The sequence below is a fragment of the Mastigoproctus giganteus genome, chromosome 10 (assembly GCF_048544385.1).
Source record: "Mastigoproctus giganteus isolate SK-2022 chromosome 10, ASM4854438v1, whole genome shotgun sequence".
NCBI lineage: Eukaryota > Metazoa > Arthropoda > Arachnida > Uropygi > Thelyphonidae > Mastigoproctus > Mastigoproctus giganteus.
The window spans coordinates 66,190,851-66,210,342 of record NC_143584.1 but is presented as its reverse complement, the minus strand read 5'-3'; the positions used below and the strand labels follow the sequence as shown (position 1 = coordinate 66,210,342).

At 37.7% G+C, this 19,492-nt stretch overlaps 1 protein-coding gene across 1 annotated transcript in view; it reads right to left on the bottom strand.

Annotated features, from left to right (window-relative positions):
* LOC150079062 (uncharacterized) overlaps nt 1-19,492 on the bottom strand; it is a 101,995-nt gene that overhangs the window by 39,584 nt on the left and 42,919 nt on the right. Inside the window, exons 4-5 of the mRNA XM_090382936.1 lie at nt 7,699-7,956; nt 1,056-1,214 (exon numbers count right to left, since the gene is read on the bottom strand). Coding sequence (XP_090239062.1) covers nt 1,056-1,214; nt 7,699-7,956 — 417 coding nt within the window. The remainder of the gene's footprint in view (nt 1-1,055; nt 1,215-7,698; nt 7,957-19,492) is intronic.

Sequence of the window (19,492 nt, the reverse complement as noted above, 5' to 3'; positions counted from 1 at the left end):
TGAAAGAGGCGAAATCTACAATGGGAAGAACTAAGGAGATGTAAAGAGTTCTCTATAGTGATGATGAACTCAGAGGTATCGAGTATGATTCAGCAAACCTATGGACTGATTATCGCGACAAATAAAATTCACTCCAAGATCTTTATAAGCTGAGACTCTTGTTAACTTACGTCAATTAAAAAAATATTCTTATTTCATATGAAATCTGCGAGAATGGACGTATATCAAAACAAAATATTTTGCTACATTTATGTTAAAATTATTAGTAGCCCAAGAATAAAATTCCTTAATATTGTTTGTATTTTATTTCTCCGACTTGACGAAAACGTTTAAAATCATTCGCGAAAGTGAAATTATGAACGTCAATAGAATTGATAGCATTGACATAAACAGAGAACAGAAACGAGACAATCGAAGATCCTTGATGCAAACTAACTTTTATCGTAAAAAGAGAGGACAAACACTGTTAATTATTATTTGATATTTATCATTAGTGAAATAACTAAGAAACCAATGTAATAGTGGATCCCGAAAGTAGCCATAAAATTGACGTTTTTTAATATATATATATATACAAATACTTATATACAGTATTTGTATATATATATCTTGGGACGTCCAAGATCCATAGATCTGGTGACTTATTGCTATAATGTTAATAAGTTTAATAGCCCTGATCCTCTAGGCTAAATCTGTATTGATTAACTGGGATTAAATTATTTATGAAAGCTGTGATCCTATATACAGTCATATCCGTTAATCGTCAATAAACGACTGTGACGAACAGCTTTTCTAAGGAATTCTGTGTGGTTTCAGGACCATAATTCTGAATGAAATCACAAGGATCATTCTTGTGTATTGGAATTATGTAACAATTTTTGAAAGCGGCATGATTAATTCCAGAGCTCAATGATAAGATGTGACGAGCGAGAAAATGTAAAGTGTGTCCCAAAATTTTGCGTGGAATGCCGTCTACTCCCACATTATTTATTTCAAAACAACTTGAAAACACATTTATAATTATATAAATGTTTATTTGCAGAGGAAGAACTAACCTGTTAACAGGTGAATTGGAGATTCTACGAGACCAATCTCTTCGGAATACTGGACAAATACTTGACCATATTCGAGTGTACCTGTTTCGTCCACCACACCTAGCATATTCCTTCCATATTCATGAGGTAAGGGTATATTTGCTTTCGATCTCAGGAACCCTAAAATAAAATAGACAAATAAAATACACAATAGACAATATATATATATAGCCAATACAAATAAATTAGAATGAGAATTAAAAATAAAAAATAAAACAATGCCAGCAGTATGGCAGAACAAGAGTGAAAATAGTCGAAATTAAACTTAAAATGTTTACGCAATATTTTTACTCTTATTACCCCTCTCTTTCCTCCCTGGTTGGTTTGATTTTTAAGTTTAAGTTCGACTATTTTCGCTCTTGTCTTGCCATACAGCTGGCATTATTTTATTTTTTATTTTTAACTCTCATTCTAATTTATTTGTATGGTTAAATTTATTTCAAGCATCAAGTAGAGGAATATGCTTTTTGCTGCCTCTGATGTTTGCTGTACCATTTTATTTTTACTATGAAAGATTCAGTTTCCAACTATTTTAAATTTTATTCAAATATATATATATATATATATATATAAACAAAGGAATCGAAGGCGCTAGAAAGATTTTTTAATATTAATTATATTTCATATATATATAATTAATAAATATATATATGAAACATATATAATTTTTGAAAACTCCAAACACGAGAGGTATTAGAACCTATAGTACTTAGTAGCGTGCTTGGGTTGGAGGTTGAGAAGACGAAAGAAGATATTTGTTAACATTGGACTAGAACTTCTGTAGACTGTAATTTTCAGGAAATACGTCTGAAGGAAGGTTGTTCCAGAAAACGGAAGTTGAATGAATAAACGAAGACGATGAAACGTTGGATTTGTGAGTTTGAAGTTGGAAAGTAAATGGATGTTGGCTGGTGACGGCACGTGTTCAGGCTGTTTTGAAGGAGAGAGTGGGAATTATAGAAGCCAGTTCAGAAGAGCAGTGCCCATGGAAGTATCTGTGCAAAAGGCATGCAGCAGAAACAGTACATCTCTGAGACAACTAGTGGAGAGACTCTGTTAGAGATAAGTCATTAATTAACCTAACTGTCCTCTTCTGAATGGAATCTAGAAGCTTGAGAGAGGTTTTGGGGTCACCACCCCAGATGTGGGAACAATATTTCATGCTAGAGCTGATTTAAGATTTGTACTAGATTTAAGATTTGTATTTAAGATTTGTAGCTGATTTAAGATTATACACTAGCTAATCCGGAAGCCTCTTAAAGAGTTACCAATAGGTTCGGTCCGGTGTTTGGAAGAAAGGTAACGGTCCGGTGTTTGGAAGAAAGGTAACGCCGAGAGCAAAAGGGAAAACCCAGTTTTTAGATGCAGAGGAAGCAATATTTGTAATGTGCTTGTGCCAAGAGAGATTAGAAGTCAGGGTAATCCTCAAAAGAGATATATTTACTTGCCTAGAAATCAGAGTGTCATCAAAGATATGCATAGGAATATTACAATTCTTCTTACGAAATATCAGACAAGACTGAGTTTTAGAAGGATTGAAATCAACTAAGTTGCCTTTGCCCCACTGGAGAATTACCTGGAGATCGGCAATTAAGGAATTGGTAGCGGATATTCGAGATGTTGAAGCTGATTGGGCAGGGCAAGGTTTCTCAAAATGGAAAATGCTATCATTGGCATAACTATGGATAGGATTTCCAGTCAATGGAAGAGGGTCATTAATATACAAGAGGAAAAGAGTGGGGGAAAGAACTGAACCTTGGTGGACACCAGAATTAGTGGAGAAGTTAAAAGACAGAGAGCCATCTACCATCACCCTCAGTGAGCGATCAGAGATAAAACTGGATAATCAATTACAAAAAAAAGTTGGTAAACCATAAGATGGAAGCTTGTTTAGAAGGCCTTTGTGCCAAACAACAGCAAAAGGCTTTGAGATGTCAAGAGCAATTGCTTGTGTTTCACCGACCTTTTCCATTGAATTTGTTCATAAACGGGTAACATAAGCCGGAATATCACCTGTGGATCGACACTGACGGAATCCATACTGGCGATCGTTGAGCAGACGGAAGGTTGCTTGGTCGTTTAAGAGTTGGCGGTTAATTGATTTCTCCATTACTTTAGAAAGAGTAAAAGTAATTGCAATGGGACGATAATTGGATTGGAGGGATTTATCACCCTTTTTAGGAACTGGCTGGATATGACAAATTTCCAAGCAGAAGGAAAAACATCTTTGGAATAAGAAAGTTTAAAAAAGGCGGCAAAGAACAGGAGTAAATTCAGGAGCACAGGTTTGAGAACAAGTGGAGAAATACAATCGGGACCTGGAGCTTTCTTAACATCAAGATTCGTCAAAATCCTTCTGACATCCTTTTGACGGAAGACCACGATATGCAACATTCTTATATTGAATAGCCTTAGCACATTTATTGGAAAACCAAGGTTCAGATAAAGGACAAGAGTTTAAAGTGGAGTGTCTGATAAAGGATTCCGCTCCTACAAGAATAATTTCACTGACACGATCTGAGCAAATGTTGACATCAGAAGTTTCGAAACAGTAATCTGACCAAGGAAAAGAAGAAAAGAAATCTCGCAGGTCATTCCATTTTGCGTTCTTCTAATGCCAAACAACACGAGGTTGGGAATAGCCATGAGATAAAGGCTCCATTGGGGAAGAGACAATCGCCAAGTTGTGATCTGAGGTGCCTAAAGGACCACTCACTTCAACCGTGTACTGAGAAGGGTTGTTCGTGAGAAAAAGATCAAGCGTGTTGGCGGGATGGTGGGGATTGTCCAGTAGGTAAATGAACAATCTGTGCAAGGTCACTAGCAATTGAAAAAGCCGCAACATCTCAACCAGCTGGGTCGGTGTGACTATAAAACGGAAGCTAGCTGGAGTTGTGAACATTAAAATCACCTTGCCAGAGATGGGCAAATGCTGCGGCCAATAGCTTTGGCAAGAGACCAGAATGCTCGGCTACCATTAGGGCAAGCAGCAAATTTTCTACTCTTATCCTGTTGGAAATCTAGTTTGGACTGAAGGAAAGTTGGATCGGAGAAAGTCAAGTTTCAAAGAGAGGAAATAGCTCCAAGTGATTAGTTGTTGTTGTTGTTTGGTTTTTAGGAGCATTAGCAACTAAGGCCATATTGCTCCGGGGATATGCGGTGGTCATTCTCTGACATTTCCGCAACCTCCGTATTTTGTGGTGACGGGCTCGAACCCCGGTCTAATCAAGAAGCGTGGCTACTTCCCACCTGGCTACTGAGGCGCCCCAGTGATTAGTGGAGTTGGGAGTACGGTAGAGACAACAGATGAATTTGACACAATGAGTTAGAGAGATTTTAAGCCCTAAAAGATCGAAAAGAGGAGATTCTAATTACCAAGTCTCTGACAGGGAATATCGGAATGGACATACGCAGAAGCACTATCTTTGAGGCGAAAGAAATCATACAGCGAATAATGTGGGCAAATGAGATGAGCAGTACTTGAATCAACCGATAACTGAGATTCTGTCAGAAAAAGTACATGGGGTTTGGCAGACTGCAAGTGGAAATGGATATCGTTGAGATTAGAACTGAGACCATGTATATTTGTGAAATGAACTAGGAAGTGTTTGGGAGGTTGAGACCTTTTCGCAGATAAGCTTACTCTATTATTTTGAAAATTTACGGTGTATTCAATAGTAAGAAAAGTGGGGGGGGGGGGCATGCTATATGAAGTAATGAAATTTTTTGATATGGCGTACACACTACTCGGACTCCATCCAGTCACTATCTGGCAGAGTAGAGGTAGCAAGATTATACACTAGCTAATCCGGAAGCCTCTTAAAGAGTTACCAATAGGTTCGGTCCGGTGTACTAACTAGCGGCCGGCCTGCGAATACCGTTTTAGAGCTGTACCCTCGAAATGTAAGGAAGATTGGATTTCGCCATGATGTGCATCATAACCTGAAAAGTCATCACTCATACTGCATGATGGAAGTGATGGGGAAGGGTTGACCGGAACTTAGCTCTTTAGACTAAACAACGAATGTCACCGCTTCAAGCCTCTAATAAGCAAAGTGGGGGTATTGCACAGGTTGATGAGAGTCATCTACAACCTAGTATTCCCTGGTAACACAGAGGGGCGGCATTCCTCCATGTTGTGTGGGCGCCACACCTCGACTCCTGCTTTCGTTGGTTCACACCTGAATGGTCACCCATAGTGTGCTTGTGCATGGAGGTTATGCTGATGTGTGTGTGTGTGTGGTAAATGTAATACATCCATTGAAAAGTCCGAAGAAGGACGCGTATTACACAAAATGCCAAAACTAATAAAATGGAGATACTGAAGCGGTAAGAATGCGAGAAAGAATATGAATATCCTATATGATATATTGAATTAAACAAAATTATAGGCTGAATTGGATAGCCAATTAGAGAGAAGGGAGCTGTAAAAAACAAGGCTCAGTGTTGAGCCCACATATGTGGAATCGGGTGGGCTTCTGATGGAAATGGAGATGTGCTCTGAGCACTTCGCCTGTGCGGATGACTTGGCCATTGTTGTGAAACGAAATTCACGAAAAGGGCTGTCAGATAAAGCCAGAAAAGTGATCAATATTGTCTACAACTGGGTATAGCAAAATAAGTTGCAGATCTCAGTGGCCAAGTCAAGGACTTTGCTTCTTTGCTTGGTCACGTGTATAGTTAACGTTTAGTTTAAGATTCCTCTGGTTATCTGTGCATGGAATCACAAGTGTATTCCATTTAACTTATTAAAGAATATTATTATTAAATGAATAGATTGATATATGTAGAGTGTTGTAAATATTTTAACGTTAGTTGGTGAGTGCAGCTATTGAAGGGGTCCACAGGCTCGCCACAAGGCTCAGTGTTGGGCCCACATATGTGGAATTGGGTGATGGAAATTGAGATGTGCTCTGGGCCCTTCGCCTATTCAGATGACTTGGTCATTTTTATGAAAGGAAATTCACGAAAAGAGCTGAAAGATAAAGCATGAAAAGTGATCAATATTATCTGCAACTGGGTAGAGCAAAATAAGTTGCAGATCTCAGTGGTCAAGGACTTTGCTTCTAAAAGGAAAGCTCAGTATAAATCGGAATCCAGTCGTGAGCACACCAGCTGGATCTCTGAAATATGCTCCGGTAGTGATGATGGACGAGGGGCTAACCGTTCTTCCCCAAGTGAAATATGTGCAATAGAAAATTAGAGTGGGGTACTCTAAGATAAGACGCATAAAAATGCATTTTTGAACCGATGGTGAGTTTTTCTGCAGGATCATGAGGGTACAGTGCCTAGAATGGTCTGATACGGTCTGACTGTGGCAGATCTGCTTGTTATAGGAAAATACCTGGAATATGCAACTGTTAGTAATTGGTATTGTTGCATGTCCTGAAAGAGATAGGGTATATAACAAGAGAGATAAAAAGCAAGATGTGAGCAGAATAAATGGTGAATTGTAAAGAGTTTGGCAGGATCGTTGGAACAGTTTGAATAAAGGAAGAGTTACATATGCCTTTCTGCCGGATGCTTTAACCATTAAAAGGAATCGAGATTGTAGTTAGGGCTAAATGCACTTACGTTGATACACTATATCTAAATTATTGTATCAGCTCGGAGTTGAAGAATCTGGGCATATGGGGCTAATGAAAATGTGGAGCATATAATGAAAGACTGTGGGAGGTATGAAAAGTACAGGAGGGAATTTATTACTGTACTGAATATTGTGGTTTGGGAACCACAGCAGTTTTTTAGATTTAGGAGGAACTATGAAGCATTTTTAGCATATACCAAGAAAATTTTTAAGATAAGAAATCAAATATGATGGGTTGTACATTGTGTAAATTGTTGGATTTTATATATACATTTGATTTTAATTGTATATAGAGATTTTATTTATACCAGTTTTATTATATACACTTTGTAAAACTAGAGTGCATGATTATGTGAAATAAAGGTAGATATGGTTGAGAGTGGGGCGAGCTCTCCATGTCCAAGCGACTAGGAAGTCCGATTTGTATATATGTAAATAGTGGGTTTTAATAAATTAAAGTTCGATATCACTGAGCTAGATAGTGGTGCCCTATCTCCCCGAGGTTAGGGATGGTAACCCGGTCACTATATCTAAATTATTATTTGATGGTGGCTGGGGGTGAGAGGTCGCAGTGATTAGTTTTATTTAAAATTATGTTTTAAATTAAAATTGAGTTTTTAACCAGAGTCCTAAACGCGGATGCGCTGATAGCGCAGGAAACGTTGGCACGGAGGGTTGTCCAAAATGTAAAATGTAATATACCCTGACAGTTTCCTTCTATTTGCTTCATTGTCTGTAATCACGTTCCTTTTAATTAAAAATAATTATAAATCCAAAAAGTTTTTATTATAATATGGTACTTGTATTTGGCGAAAAAATTACATCTGCACGGGTTTTCAGGTATAATTTGTTTAAAATAAATTTTTAGGTTTAGCTATTTAAATCTCTTGTTTTATCTCTTGGATTTTATCTCTTGTTGGATACAGATGGCGATATGGAAAGCTATTTTTAACTAATTGTGCTAAGCGGACATTTATTGAATACATAAAAAAAAAATCTACAAAATTGCTAACTTACCTCCCAAGCTATTGTATACCGAGAGAAGGAGAGATCTGAAAAAGGGCTCTTCTGTCAAAATTATTCCGGCTTCATGCAATTTTTTAAATGGAATGTCCAGAGAAATCCAACGATTTAAAAGTCTGGCAGCATCCGATTCAAATACAAGGGAGTCGGTCAGTTCGGTTAAAGTTTTTTCTTGAAGTGAAATGAACACCTGTGGTGGCACACCCATTTGCTCTAAGATACTGATTAGAGGTCTATTTAAAAACACAGCTCCTACAAGAGAGAAAGAGAGAGAAGTAAAACAGTTTATTGTTTGTTATGCAACAGAAAGAAATATTGAATGACATCTATATTAACACAACTATATGATCAGTAATGTCATAGTAATGAGAGCGTTGGTAAAAAGCTGTGGTTCCTTGTTTTTTTTAAAAAATCTAACCTCCTGTTCATATTGAACTCCCACATGAAAGAGATATCTGATAATATTAGCCTAATCTTGTTGAACTGTTGTGAAGGAGAAATCAATTGCTCGCATATTGTCTCCGAAATAATTAGTAAAAGTATATCAATACTGTAATCAGGACATAATAAATTGGCCCCAATGCCAATGATATTCTCCCTATTGCGATTTTCTAGTGTTTTTCCTACGGTGAGTACTAGTGCTTTCATAAACCCTCCCCGCAAGCATTGTTCCTGTTTCCCCCGCTAGCAACGTTACTGCTACCTTCTCTATCAATGTACTCTTTTCCTATTCTCCTGATCGCTTGCTGGCACTGCTCCTGCCTACACGTGGCGGCGCTGGTAACCTGGGAAAAGAAAGTTCCTCTCCCAGGGGTAAAAGAAGCAAGCGATCAAGCCACTCGGAATGTTTGGAGGTGGTTGTTTCAAGCTCAAGACCGAACAAACACACACGCACACACACACACGCACACACACACACACACGCACACACACACACACGCACACACACACACACACACACACGCACACACGCACACACGCACACACGCACACACGCACACACGCACACACGCACACACACACTCTCTCTCTCTCTCTCTCTCTCTCTCTCTCTCTCTCTCTCTCTCTCTCTCTCTCTCTCTCTCTCCACCTCCAAACATTCCGAGTGGCTGCTCAAAACAATGATATTTAATGAGCTGCCAGTATCCATCACTCTGCACAATACATACCTTAAATTCGTCGAAAGGTGTCATCACAGAGTGGGATCTAATTAAGTATCTGAAGAGGAATTAGTACAAGAACTGAGCAATCAAAAAGTAATCAGCGCCTAACGTATAAATTCAAAATTATTATATTAGGGCTGCCCGTAATCTCTTACATATACCCATATTATGACTGTATATTGCGTGTTCTCTGGTCGATTTGCCTGTTTTGCTGGACGAAAAAACCCCAGTTTCTGGGGGTAAAAAAACCTTGCTATCTACGCCTGAGACCGACTAACTCAGTCACGTAGTGAAAAAAGCCTACTAAAGTTCCTCGCAGCATCGACGGGATGGATTCGACCCCGGGCCTTTTCCACTCAGTGTGGGGAGGACGGTGACGATATCACTGTGCTAACCGCGCAGACCCCCAAGCGTATAATGACTAAAAAAGATGGACATCTCGTTCGAACTAGATCCATTATTTTAACTTTCAGCACCCTAGATTTACCATCCTCAGTAAAAGCTGGCAATTTAAACTGACGAATTCGGCCTTTTATCCCTGATTCCATTCGTTGTTTTAAATAGCAGGTGGACATGGTCAGCAGGCCATGCCATTTGCACTGTTTGTGTTTCCAAGTAGCATACACAAGCATATTCAGTTTGAACTTCCGTTTGCTCCAACTGCAAAGAAAGTCACCCAGCCTTTTCTAAATCATGTGAAATGTGAAAAACAAGGAAGAAAAAAATTCAAAAATATAAAATATAACATAAAGTTACATATCCTGAGGCACGCAGACAAGTTATTTTGCCCATGCCCAGTTGTTCTTATGCATCTCGCACTCTCATTCAATAGCAGTTCAAACAGGTATATCAATACCCCCCTCTCCCAGCACATCTCTAGCTAATTGGGTTAAAACTACACTATCAACTCTGGAAAAGACACACCTCAAACTAAAACTAGTGAAGTGATAAATACTCCAACTATCATTCTAGCTGATACTCCAACGATCTTGCATAACAGTGAAAAATTGAAAACTACTAGACAGAAAGAAAACCACCAATAGTATGGAAGTAGATGTACCCTCAGATTATGAGGAACCCATACTAGAACTTAGGCGAACGACACTATGGACACTGGACGCCCCAGCTTCTCAAAAAAAGAATGCAAAAAACGTTCCTCATACAAAAAACAGTCAGATGAATTATTCTGAGTTTAAAAAAATGATGCACAACATCATAAAGTGATGATGTTGTGCATCATTTTTGCAGAGGACTAGTCAGTCATTTTGCTGACTTAAGGATTTACTTGCTCATTTCAAACCCCATAGGTGCATGTTCAAACACTTGCGGTAACAAGTGTTTCCCACAGGAAACACTTGTTACCGCAAGTTTCACCATTTTTTTTTTTTTAATTATATCACATACATACAAGACAGGAGCAAAGACCCTACTGTCCATGAAGGAGCTATTCTTATTAATTCCAACACCGTTCGTAATTAGATGCCCAAACACACCCAATTACGAACCACTCTAGAACCTGTGGCAGTTCGTATTGCACTAGGTATTTCAGTTACCATTAAGGCAAATAACACACAACAAGATATACTCCCAATGGCAAGAACTATGGCATAGTTCTTGCCATTGGGAGTATATTATACCAAATAAAGCCTGTAATTGAAACATGGCAGTCTAGTCTGAGCAGGAATCGTAGCTAGGAAGATGTCTTTACTCAACTCCGCATAGGACACAGTCATTTAACACATTCGTTGCTGCTGAGGGCAGATTACCCTCCTATGTGCGAGCCTTGTGACACCTTTTTATCTATCAAGCATATTTTAATCGATTGCGTTAATTTTACTCGCATTCGCAATATGTATTTTACCGCTTTTATTCATCTGACTGGACCTTATACAACACCTTATACATCTGACTGGACCTTATACACAGCCAGATTTTATCAGACAACAACCATGTGTCAGCAGTTTTAAAGTTTTTACAGCCATTAATATATACACACATATCTAAATTAGATAATTTATTTTTAAACTTATACTGCTTTTATTTATATATACATATACATATAATTTGACGAGGTAACCTTTTTCATATTTTTCCTGGCGCAGTATAACCACAGTCGTTTTTGCGCCAGTAAATTCAAAATTAAATCAAATCAGTTACCATTGTTTTAATTTATATTCCACCATCAATTCTGACACACAAATAAAGCTTACCATAATGTATGAAGCTATTCCGCAGCACCCACTCTGCGATACCCAGTTTGAACACTAATCCAAAATTCACACTCCTGAAGGTAAACAGAAGAAAACTCCAATTCACTGCACGAAAAAGGTCCGATAATAAAAATTACAGAACCCCAGACCCCGAAAAAGACCAGAAAAGACCATGCTCGCTGAGTCAGTGGTAACACCACTGGACCTGACACCACCATTTGGATTACAGCGAGATACAATAGGTGATATGGCCTATTGGCGACCCAAAACCGCACTCCCTTGTGCAGATCTGTTTTTTCCTATTTCCTGGGGAGGGGGGGAAGGAGAGGTGTTTTTCTCTTCCCTCCTCCTCGTTACTCATATTTTCACACTGAAAATGGGGGGGTTACCTTCCCATCCGACCTTTTAGGCTCTCTAGAAATAGTTCTTTCAGCAAAAAACCCCACGCAGCTCTTTCTAAATGCAGTTTTACCTAAATCAACCGCGATCGCGCCAACCTTTATTTTAGGTCCTAGCCACCGGAATCCCAGGAAAGTAAGTGCCAGAGTATAATTAGTCTCTTGGTACACCAGGCTGGCCTCCTCATCGCTAGGTATGTAACGCCGGCCCCTAGTGGCTCCGGCGGCCAACAGGCCGGATGAGCAATGGGCACAACAAACTACGTACACATGACCCATACATTATTTTTAAACCTCTGGCATAGACAGGGTACTGTCACTCGATACATAGAACATACGCGGAGATGGGAGAAATCCCAGGAGACGTCTGACTCTCAACATACCTATACCATCAATACTAATTCTCCTTTCAGAACTCAACTTCCTCATTACACAACTCCCAACAGCAATTTATCTTTTCAGTGACTTTAATGGCCACCATCCATTAAACTGAGGATCCACTACAATTGGACACAAGAAGCAAATTGATTGAAGAATTTTTTTAGTTAACTCCGACGTGTTCGGTATTAACCGATCGCTTTAATAGCCATCATTTTCCAATTATTTTCTCATTACAACAGGAGTAACTGCAAATCCTGATCAACGATCCACTTGGAAATTTTTTAAAATGCTAACTGGGATGGTTACTTCGCCCAAATACTTCTATACTGGCTTTATATTCATAAACAACCTATTGATGCTGCAACTATTTGCATCACCAATCAGGTTTTTACTGCAGCCGATGCTTATATTCCAAAATCCAAATCTTATCGTTTTCAACGAAATCATTGTTGGAATACTGATTGCTTTCGTACCAAATAGGAGAAAAGCGGTGTTGGAATAATTTCCCGAAGTATTCTATCGCTAGTAACTTGATTGCTTATAAAAGGACTTAAAGCTAAAGCGAGACAAATTAGACGGAAAGCCAAATGCGATTCGTGGATCGCTTTTGCCTCAACCATCACAAAAGACACTGATACACGGCTGATATGGAGAAGGATGCAGGCCTTAATTGGCAAATTTGTTCGGCTGCCCTCTTCAATGGAAGGAGAAAGACGTGCCCACTGGAAGGAGAAAGATGTGTCTATTCTTGAAGAAGTTGCTAATGCACCAGCAGAATCGTTTGCCACAATCTCTGTTTCTGCTTCCTGTGCGTTCTAATTCCAGACAATCAAAGAAGATGCAGAACGATATAAAATAAACTTCTTCACACACCACTCACTCCCGTACAACCAATCCTTTACATCAATAGAACTTAAAGAATCATTAAATAGATCTTTCAGTAGTGTTGCAGGCCCAGATGGTGTTCAGTACATTAAGCTGAAGCATTTACTTGAAGACAACTTCTGTACTCTGTTGATTTTCTACAATCCGAAAATGACGCCTTCTTCATGGCGCCATTTTTCATTATCGCCATACCAAAACCTGGAAAAGATCCTTCCTTTGTTCAGAATTATAGGCCAATATCTCTTACGAGCTGAGTGCGGAAATTTTTCTAAATAATGGTTCATAGAAGGCTTAACTGGATCCTGGAGTCACAGAATATCCTGCCAGATCATTCATACGGCTTTCGAAAAACATATCAACCCTCATCAAAGTCGAATCTTATATTCGCAATACTTTTGTCATGAACAAACATCATGCTATGATTGATAAAGTTCGCAGTTTATCATTAAATGTTTGACTCCTTAGATCAATATCTAATTGATCCTCTCTTAATGATTTTTAACAACATATTAAAAGGAGAATTTGTCCCTCCAACATGGAATATGTATTCTGTTAGGCCACTCCCAAAAGTTTCTCAGCCAACTGAACCCATGCATTTTAGACCCATCTCATGCTCCTCATGGTTATTGAAGTTGCTTGAGAAAGCATTGTTAAAAACACTTACCATGTACATTCTCCCTCATAGGCCTCAGAAAATTCATTATGCTCTCCAGGATAGATCAACGGTTAGTAATCTACTTATGATTACTAATGCCATCCTTGAATCATTTGAGAAGAAAGAAGAAATTGCAATCACTTATCTAGATCTACCGGATGCGTTCGACAGTGTTAACATCTCAGCTTTGCTTAAGGTGCTTCAAAATTACAGGCCGAATATTGAAGTTTCTGTGATCCCTTCTTCAGAATAGTACCCTCTAACTGTCCATAGGAAAGCAGACAAATACAGGCAGGAGTGCCACAAAGGTGAGTTCTGTCTGGAATTCTTTTTACAGCTATAATTATCCCGCTAATACAAAGAGATATGTTATCATATCCCGACTTGAAGCTACTAACAAAAATAAAATCGGCTGATGAAGCAATAGCAAAAAAAAAAAAAAAAAGACTTTGTCAGAAATGCAGCAGTACCTCGCGAGATTTGATTTGAAAGTTAACCCTGAAAAATCTGCCGTCATGGTCTCCTCACTGAAACCCACACCAACCATAATTCAGTCGGCGATTGATGGAGTCTTTATCCCCAGGACCAAAAGTAGAGAGATCTGGGTGTAATCTTTGACAGAAAACTAAAATTCCATCTTCATATAGAAGAGATCTGTGACAATATCAAAAGCAAACAGTGGATTGCCAAGCAGCACTTGTTCTTACTGGGAAGCTACATTTTAAAATCGATTCCTACCTTATCAGAAGCTCCATCTAGCTCAATCCTTGGAGAACGACCTGTGCAAAATCGTAGATGAAAAAAAGTATAGACAGCTCATCCTAGATCTGCACGCGTGATCCACAACCATCAATTTATGCGAGATTGGCAAGTATTTGACTGAAAACCGAATTCATATTCATAAAACCGAATTCACAGAAAACTATTCCTCGTAATTATTTTATGTATTTTACTATTTTAATTTGATATATTATTATTATTATTATTATTATTACATAAACGTGAATGCCTACATGAACAGAACTTCCAGAATTGCAATTGTCTAACAGTTGAAGAAGTTTCAAATCACTGTTACCTTGGGTTATGGATAGACTATAATCTAAGTTGGGCAATGCAAATAACAAATTTGTACAAAAAATGAGATTATATGTGTACTTCTTTTATTATATTAAAAATAAATTGAATCAAAGAATAAAAGTCACCTTATATTATGCATTAGTGCACTCCCAACTCAATTATTTAGTAAATGAATGGGCAAGAGCAAATATAACTGAAATAAGGGTTATAAACAATTTACTAAACAGGATTCTGAAACTGTTAATGGGGACAAACTTTTGGAGTGATCTGAATAAGAGAAGCAATTTTGTTGTGTGAAACATTCCTTTGATTCTTCAAAGGAATGTTTCACACAACTTAAGGAATCCAAAAGCAGTTGTTTTGCATCACCCTATGGTACTAAATAGATTTGGAGATAGGCATACAATGAACATATTAAATAACTTGTTGGCTAGCGTTGATTTCAGGCTCAGGAGAGGTTATTCAATCTCCAAATAAAAATTCCTAGTAAGAAAATTTTTGATACTCAATGATACAGTAGAATAGATTTTCAATGCGGATCAATCACTACCTCTGTTTACAGAGTGGAATGTACTATGTGTAATGACTTCATTGTCTTTTCTGTTAGCTAACAATTTTGTATGCAAAAACTAATTTAACTTATGAATTGCAACTTGTTGTCAAGAAATTTACTTTTCTTAACGAGTTCTTGTATTGTAAACAAATTCAAATGATAAATAAATTTGTATTGTATTGTATTATTATTATTTCATTTTATTAATTTTTAAGGAAATATATTCTGCTCAATGTTATTTACTTATATTGTATTATATTTCCGGAAAGAGATAATATCTCAGCCGCTTGTTAACCCTGTAAGGTCTGGGTACTTTTGTACCTTATAATAAAGATCATATTTATATTTATTTATGTTTAAGTAAGACTAAATGCAACTGGACATAATATTTTAAGAGTATAATTATCTATATAATATCGGTGTAAAAACATCATAGACAACTCCATATAAGGAAAAACTACGATAATAGTGTTAAAGGCATCATTTTATCTGTATCTCATATTTGCTCATACTTCACAACGAGTTACCATGTACTACACTACCACGAATAAGTATTGCTTCACTAATAGGGAAGACTATTGTTACTTATTCTCATTGGGCACCTCCACCCAGACGGCACCGTTGCAAGGCTTATTGGCCTTCCATCGGTGGGTGGGCAGGCACCCTGCGTGCCCACTATGAATAAGTAACAATATCCTTCTCTTTATTAGTGAAGCGTTACTTATCCGAGGTACTATGTACTGTCCCCAGTACATGGTAACTCGTGGTGAAGGATGAGCACAATATGAGATACAGATGAAATGATGCCTTTAACACTGCTATCATAGTTTTTCCTAAGAGTTGTCTATGGTGTTTTTACACCGATATTATAAATATTTATTATTTTTTTATTTATTTTGAGAGATGTACAGTATTCGAACATTATTAATTTTGATTGATGGTGGCCGGTTATAATCTAATCTGATTTCGAAGATCTGTTTTTGACTCTTATATTTTAAGTTTATTGTTTTTGGACCAAAATCGTAGGTCCTCCAAAACCTCATTTCCTTTGTTTTATAATGTAGGTCTTGACTTTCTCGGGATACAGAGCACAATTTCATCAGCATAAGCTATTCTTGTTTTTTTTGCAGTTAGGATTTTCTCTGATGAGTCATTGACTTAGAACACAGTTCCAGAGGAGAGGCCCAAGGACCCCCAATTCATTCCCGGAGGATGCCCACAGGGCATCCTCCGGGAATGAATTTAGTATGTGCCAATTTTTGCGATATTATCTTTATCTGTCTCTTCCTGAAATATGATCTTATTACTTGATACAGAAGTTTATCACAATTTGCTAGCCTTAAAGCCTCGAGGGCGCTCTCGCGCCAAAGCTAATCGAAAGCGCCCCCGAGAGCGCTTTCGAAAATCAATGAAGTCTATGATGATGATGGTCATCATCATAGAATTCCCAAGTCTATGAAGATGACCATCATATACTTTGTTGTTACATTCTTGAATTGATTAATTAAGTTTAATATTGCGTCCTCAGCTGAGGTGCCCTTTTTGAATCCAAATTATGAGTTGGAGATCAAGTTATTGGATGAGAATAATTTCTGAATAATTGAGAATAATAAATGAAGAAGCTAAAAACTAAACTAAAAACTAAATTTTTAGGCCACCCGAATAATTAAATTCATCTGTCATGCTGTGTCTTATGTGTGTTAATTGCTTATATTCTATGGTTTGTTTGCCTGTTTTGCTGAACGCAAAACCCCATTTTCTGGGGGGGGGGGGGTTAACCTTGCTATCTACGCCTGACTAAATCTGCCACGGAGTGAAAAAGCCCATTTAAAGTTCCTCGCATCATTAACGGGAATCAAACTCGGGCCTTTTCACCTGGTGTGGGGAGAACGGTGATGACACTACTATGCTGCTCGCGCAGACTAAACAAAGAAGCTGAACAGAATTGCAAAATCAAGAGCTAACCTCCAGAAACAATCTTTCCTAGTTCCATATAAGGTCTGCAAACCTATCCTTCAAAACCGCTGTCTAACCCAATGGTAAGAACTCTGACAAAAACAAACATCAAATAAATTATATGAAATAAAACCAGTGTAAGATCCCAAACTTTACTATATTAAATAAAAGGAATAATTTATTTTTTATTAGTTAGGAAAATTTCTCTAACAAATTATTCGAATTCTTCTTTGTAGTTAGCTACAAAGAATCTAAGATAGGGTAAGCGAGGTGCTTTTGCATCTAAATCCGCACAGATTTGAAGTAGATTGCCGAATAGTTATGGCAACGCGAGCAAGTATAGAACAATTGGAAAGTAACACTGGATGGCAAGTTTGAGTTCTAAAAATATAATGGTTCAGAATGCAGGTAATGGCAGGAAAGATACGTTGAGATAGGAATAAAGTCACCGTCCCAAATTATTCATTAATACTAGTAGGTGCATTTGTAGAGTAATGGACTGTGACCCTGGAAATGGAAGATAACTTAAGCTTCTGGTACCTACAATGACCCTAGAGTAGAGTGCACATGGGAAACAGAAGGGCGTCCGTTTCTGACTACGAGCATGACAAATCGGATTAAGTGAAAGTACAGTTATGGGAAAGTTCCAGAAGGAAGTGGCTCCCGAACCTTTGTACTTCGGAGGAAAGATGCCCAGCCATACAGTAAACAGAGGAAACAACGATTTGATATGAAGGACGAAGAGTAGAGATGCTGGAAGAGAAGGTGACTGTGATTGGTTAAGAAGAAGATGGGAGAAGAGAAACAAAAAGCAGGAGCACGAGGAGAAAGTGTGCCGGAAAACAATTTTTATGGGGAGCGGTGTCTGGAAATAGCGTTGTAACGTCGTGTTGGAAAGAGTGGTCAAGTAGGAGTGACTGTGTTTGATGTAAAGGTTGGAGGAGTGAAGATACATGCTAAAATGAGAAGTGTATCTGGTGAATGGCTTGCTGAATGCTTAAGGAGCCCGAGCCTCGTCATAACAAGAAAGTAAATGGATGCAGAACGTCGCCCATCGATTTCTCTAAAGGAGAATCTAGGAAAGGACTGCCTGTAGAACCTGTAAGCTCAAGGAAGAAGGCCACAAAAAAAAAAAAAAAAAAAAAAAATCCAGAAGTGGAGGATCAACCTACTGGTGGCTGCAGAAATAAAGAAAGGTCAAGAAAAAGTAAGTCCCGAATTATATCAGTTAATGGTTAGAATTCGCTCAGGACTAATAATTGTTAACTTTGTCGACAGATAGCCTGAGGTAAGCCTAGAACACTAGAAAATAGCAAGAAACCGGGTTACATACGAAGAGAGAGAGAGAGAGAGAAAATATTATCTGTCTCAGATATAAAGGCATTGTGAAGAATGTACTCAGAATTATGATTAAGTGCTATAAGAAAAACATGTATATACATACCCTAAGTTGTATATGTTGAAAAAAGAAAGGGAAAATTAAAATTAAATAAATATATGTATGATGAATATGTATAAACGAGGTAGAAGGAAAGTTTTATTGTTCCTGTAGTTAACCTTAATTAAAAGTACGATTTTAATAAGGAAGGTGGAAATAATATTTCTTAACATTAAATAAGATAATACTGTGCAAACTTTGATATTGAAATAAACCTTTTTGTTATATTTAGAAAGTTAAATAAGTACTTCATTATTCTAAGAGAAATATACACTGCCCTAAAAAATTGCACTAAGTCCAAACCTATACAAGTGGAATAAATATATCCTCAGTGCCAGGAATCTTCTGTGACAGAAAGAATAAATATAGCAGGCAGGTAGCCTGTGAACTTTGGAGGAGTGAGGAACCAGGGTTCTTAAATCAAAATAATACACAACTCCCAAAATTGGATTCCAAAGTATGAGGTATAGCAATACACAATTATATAGATGAATAGATAAATAAATAAATAGGAAGAAACCCCGGTTCTCACACCAGACGTTGAAAATTGGAAAACCAGCACAAGAAAATCAAGGTGAGAGGAATTCGTTCTGAATAGACTGTGAATTGGACATATGAACATCACACATAGCTATTTACTGTGTGCTGCCCAAGAACTTCCAAGATGCCATACTATGCAATACTGTCCAAAAAATTAAACATATACTGATAGAATGTCCAATCTATGAAAATGATATACAAAATATTTCCTCATTATATAAAGGAAATCAAAACATCACCCTCAAACATACCCTAGGCAACAAGGAACAGACATTAGTTTCAGATTCATGCAGACAATAAACGTCTACCATGTACTTTAAATAAAGATATGATGCATATAACCATAGAAAATATTTAACCTCCATGCATTCGATCAAGATATAGAGAATAAAATGCACATACAGACTATAACAAATGAACTGGCGTTGTCAATGCACCAATAAACACTAAAACAATCAGCCAATCTTTCATAGGCATATGGAGCACCTCAAACCACTAGCGATTATGAGAATCTTGCGCGCGGCCCAAAATT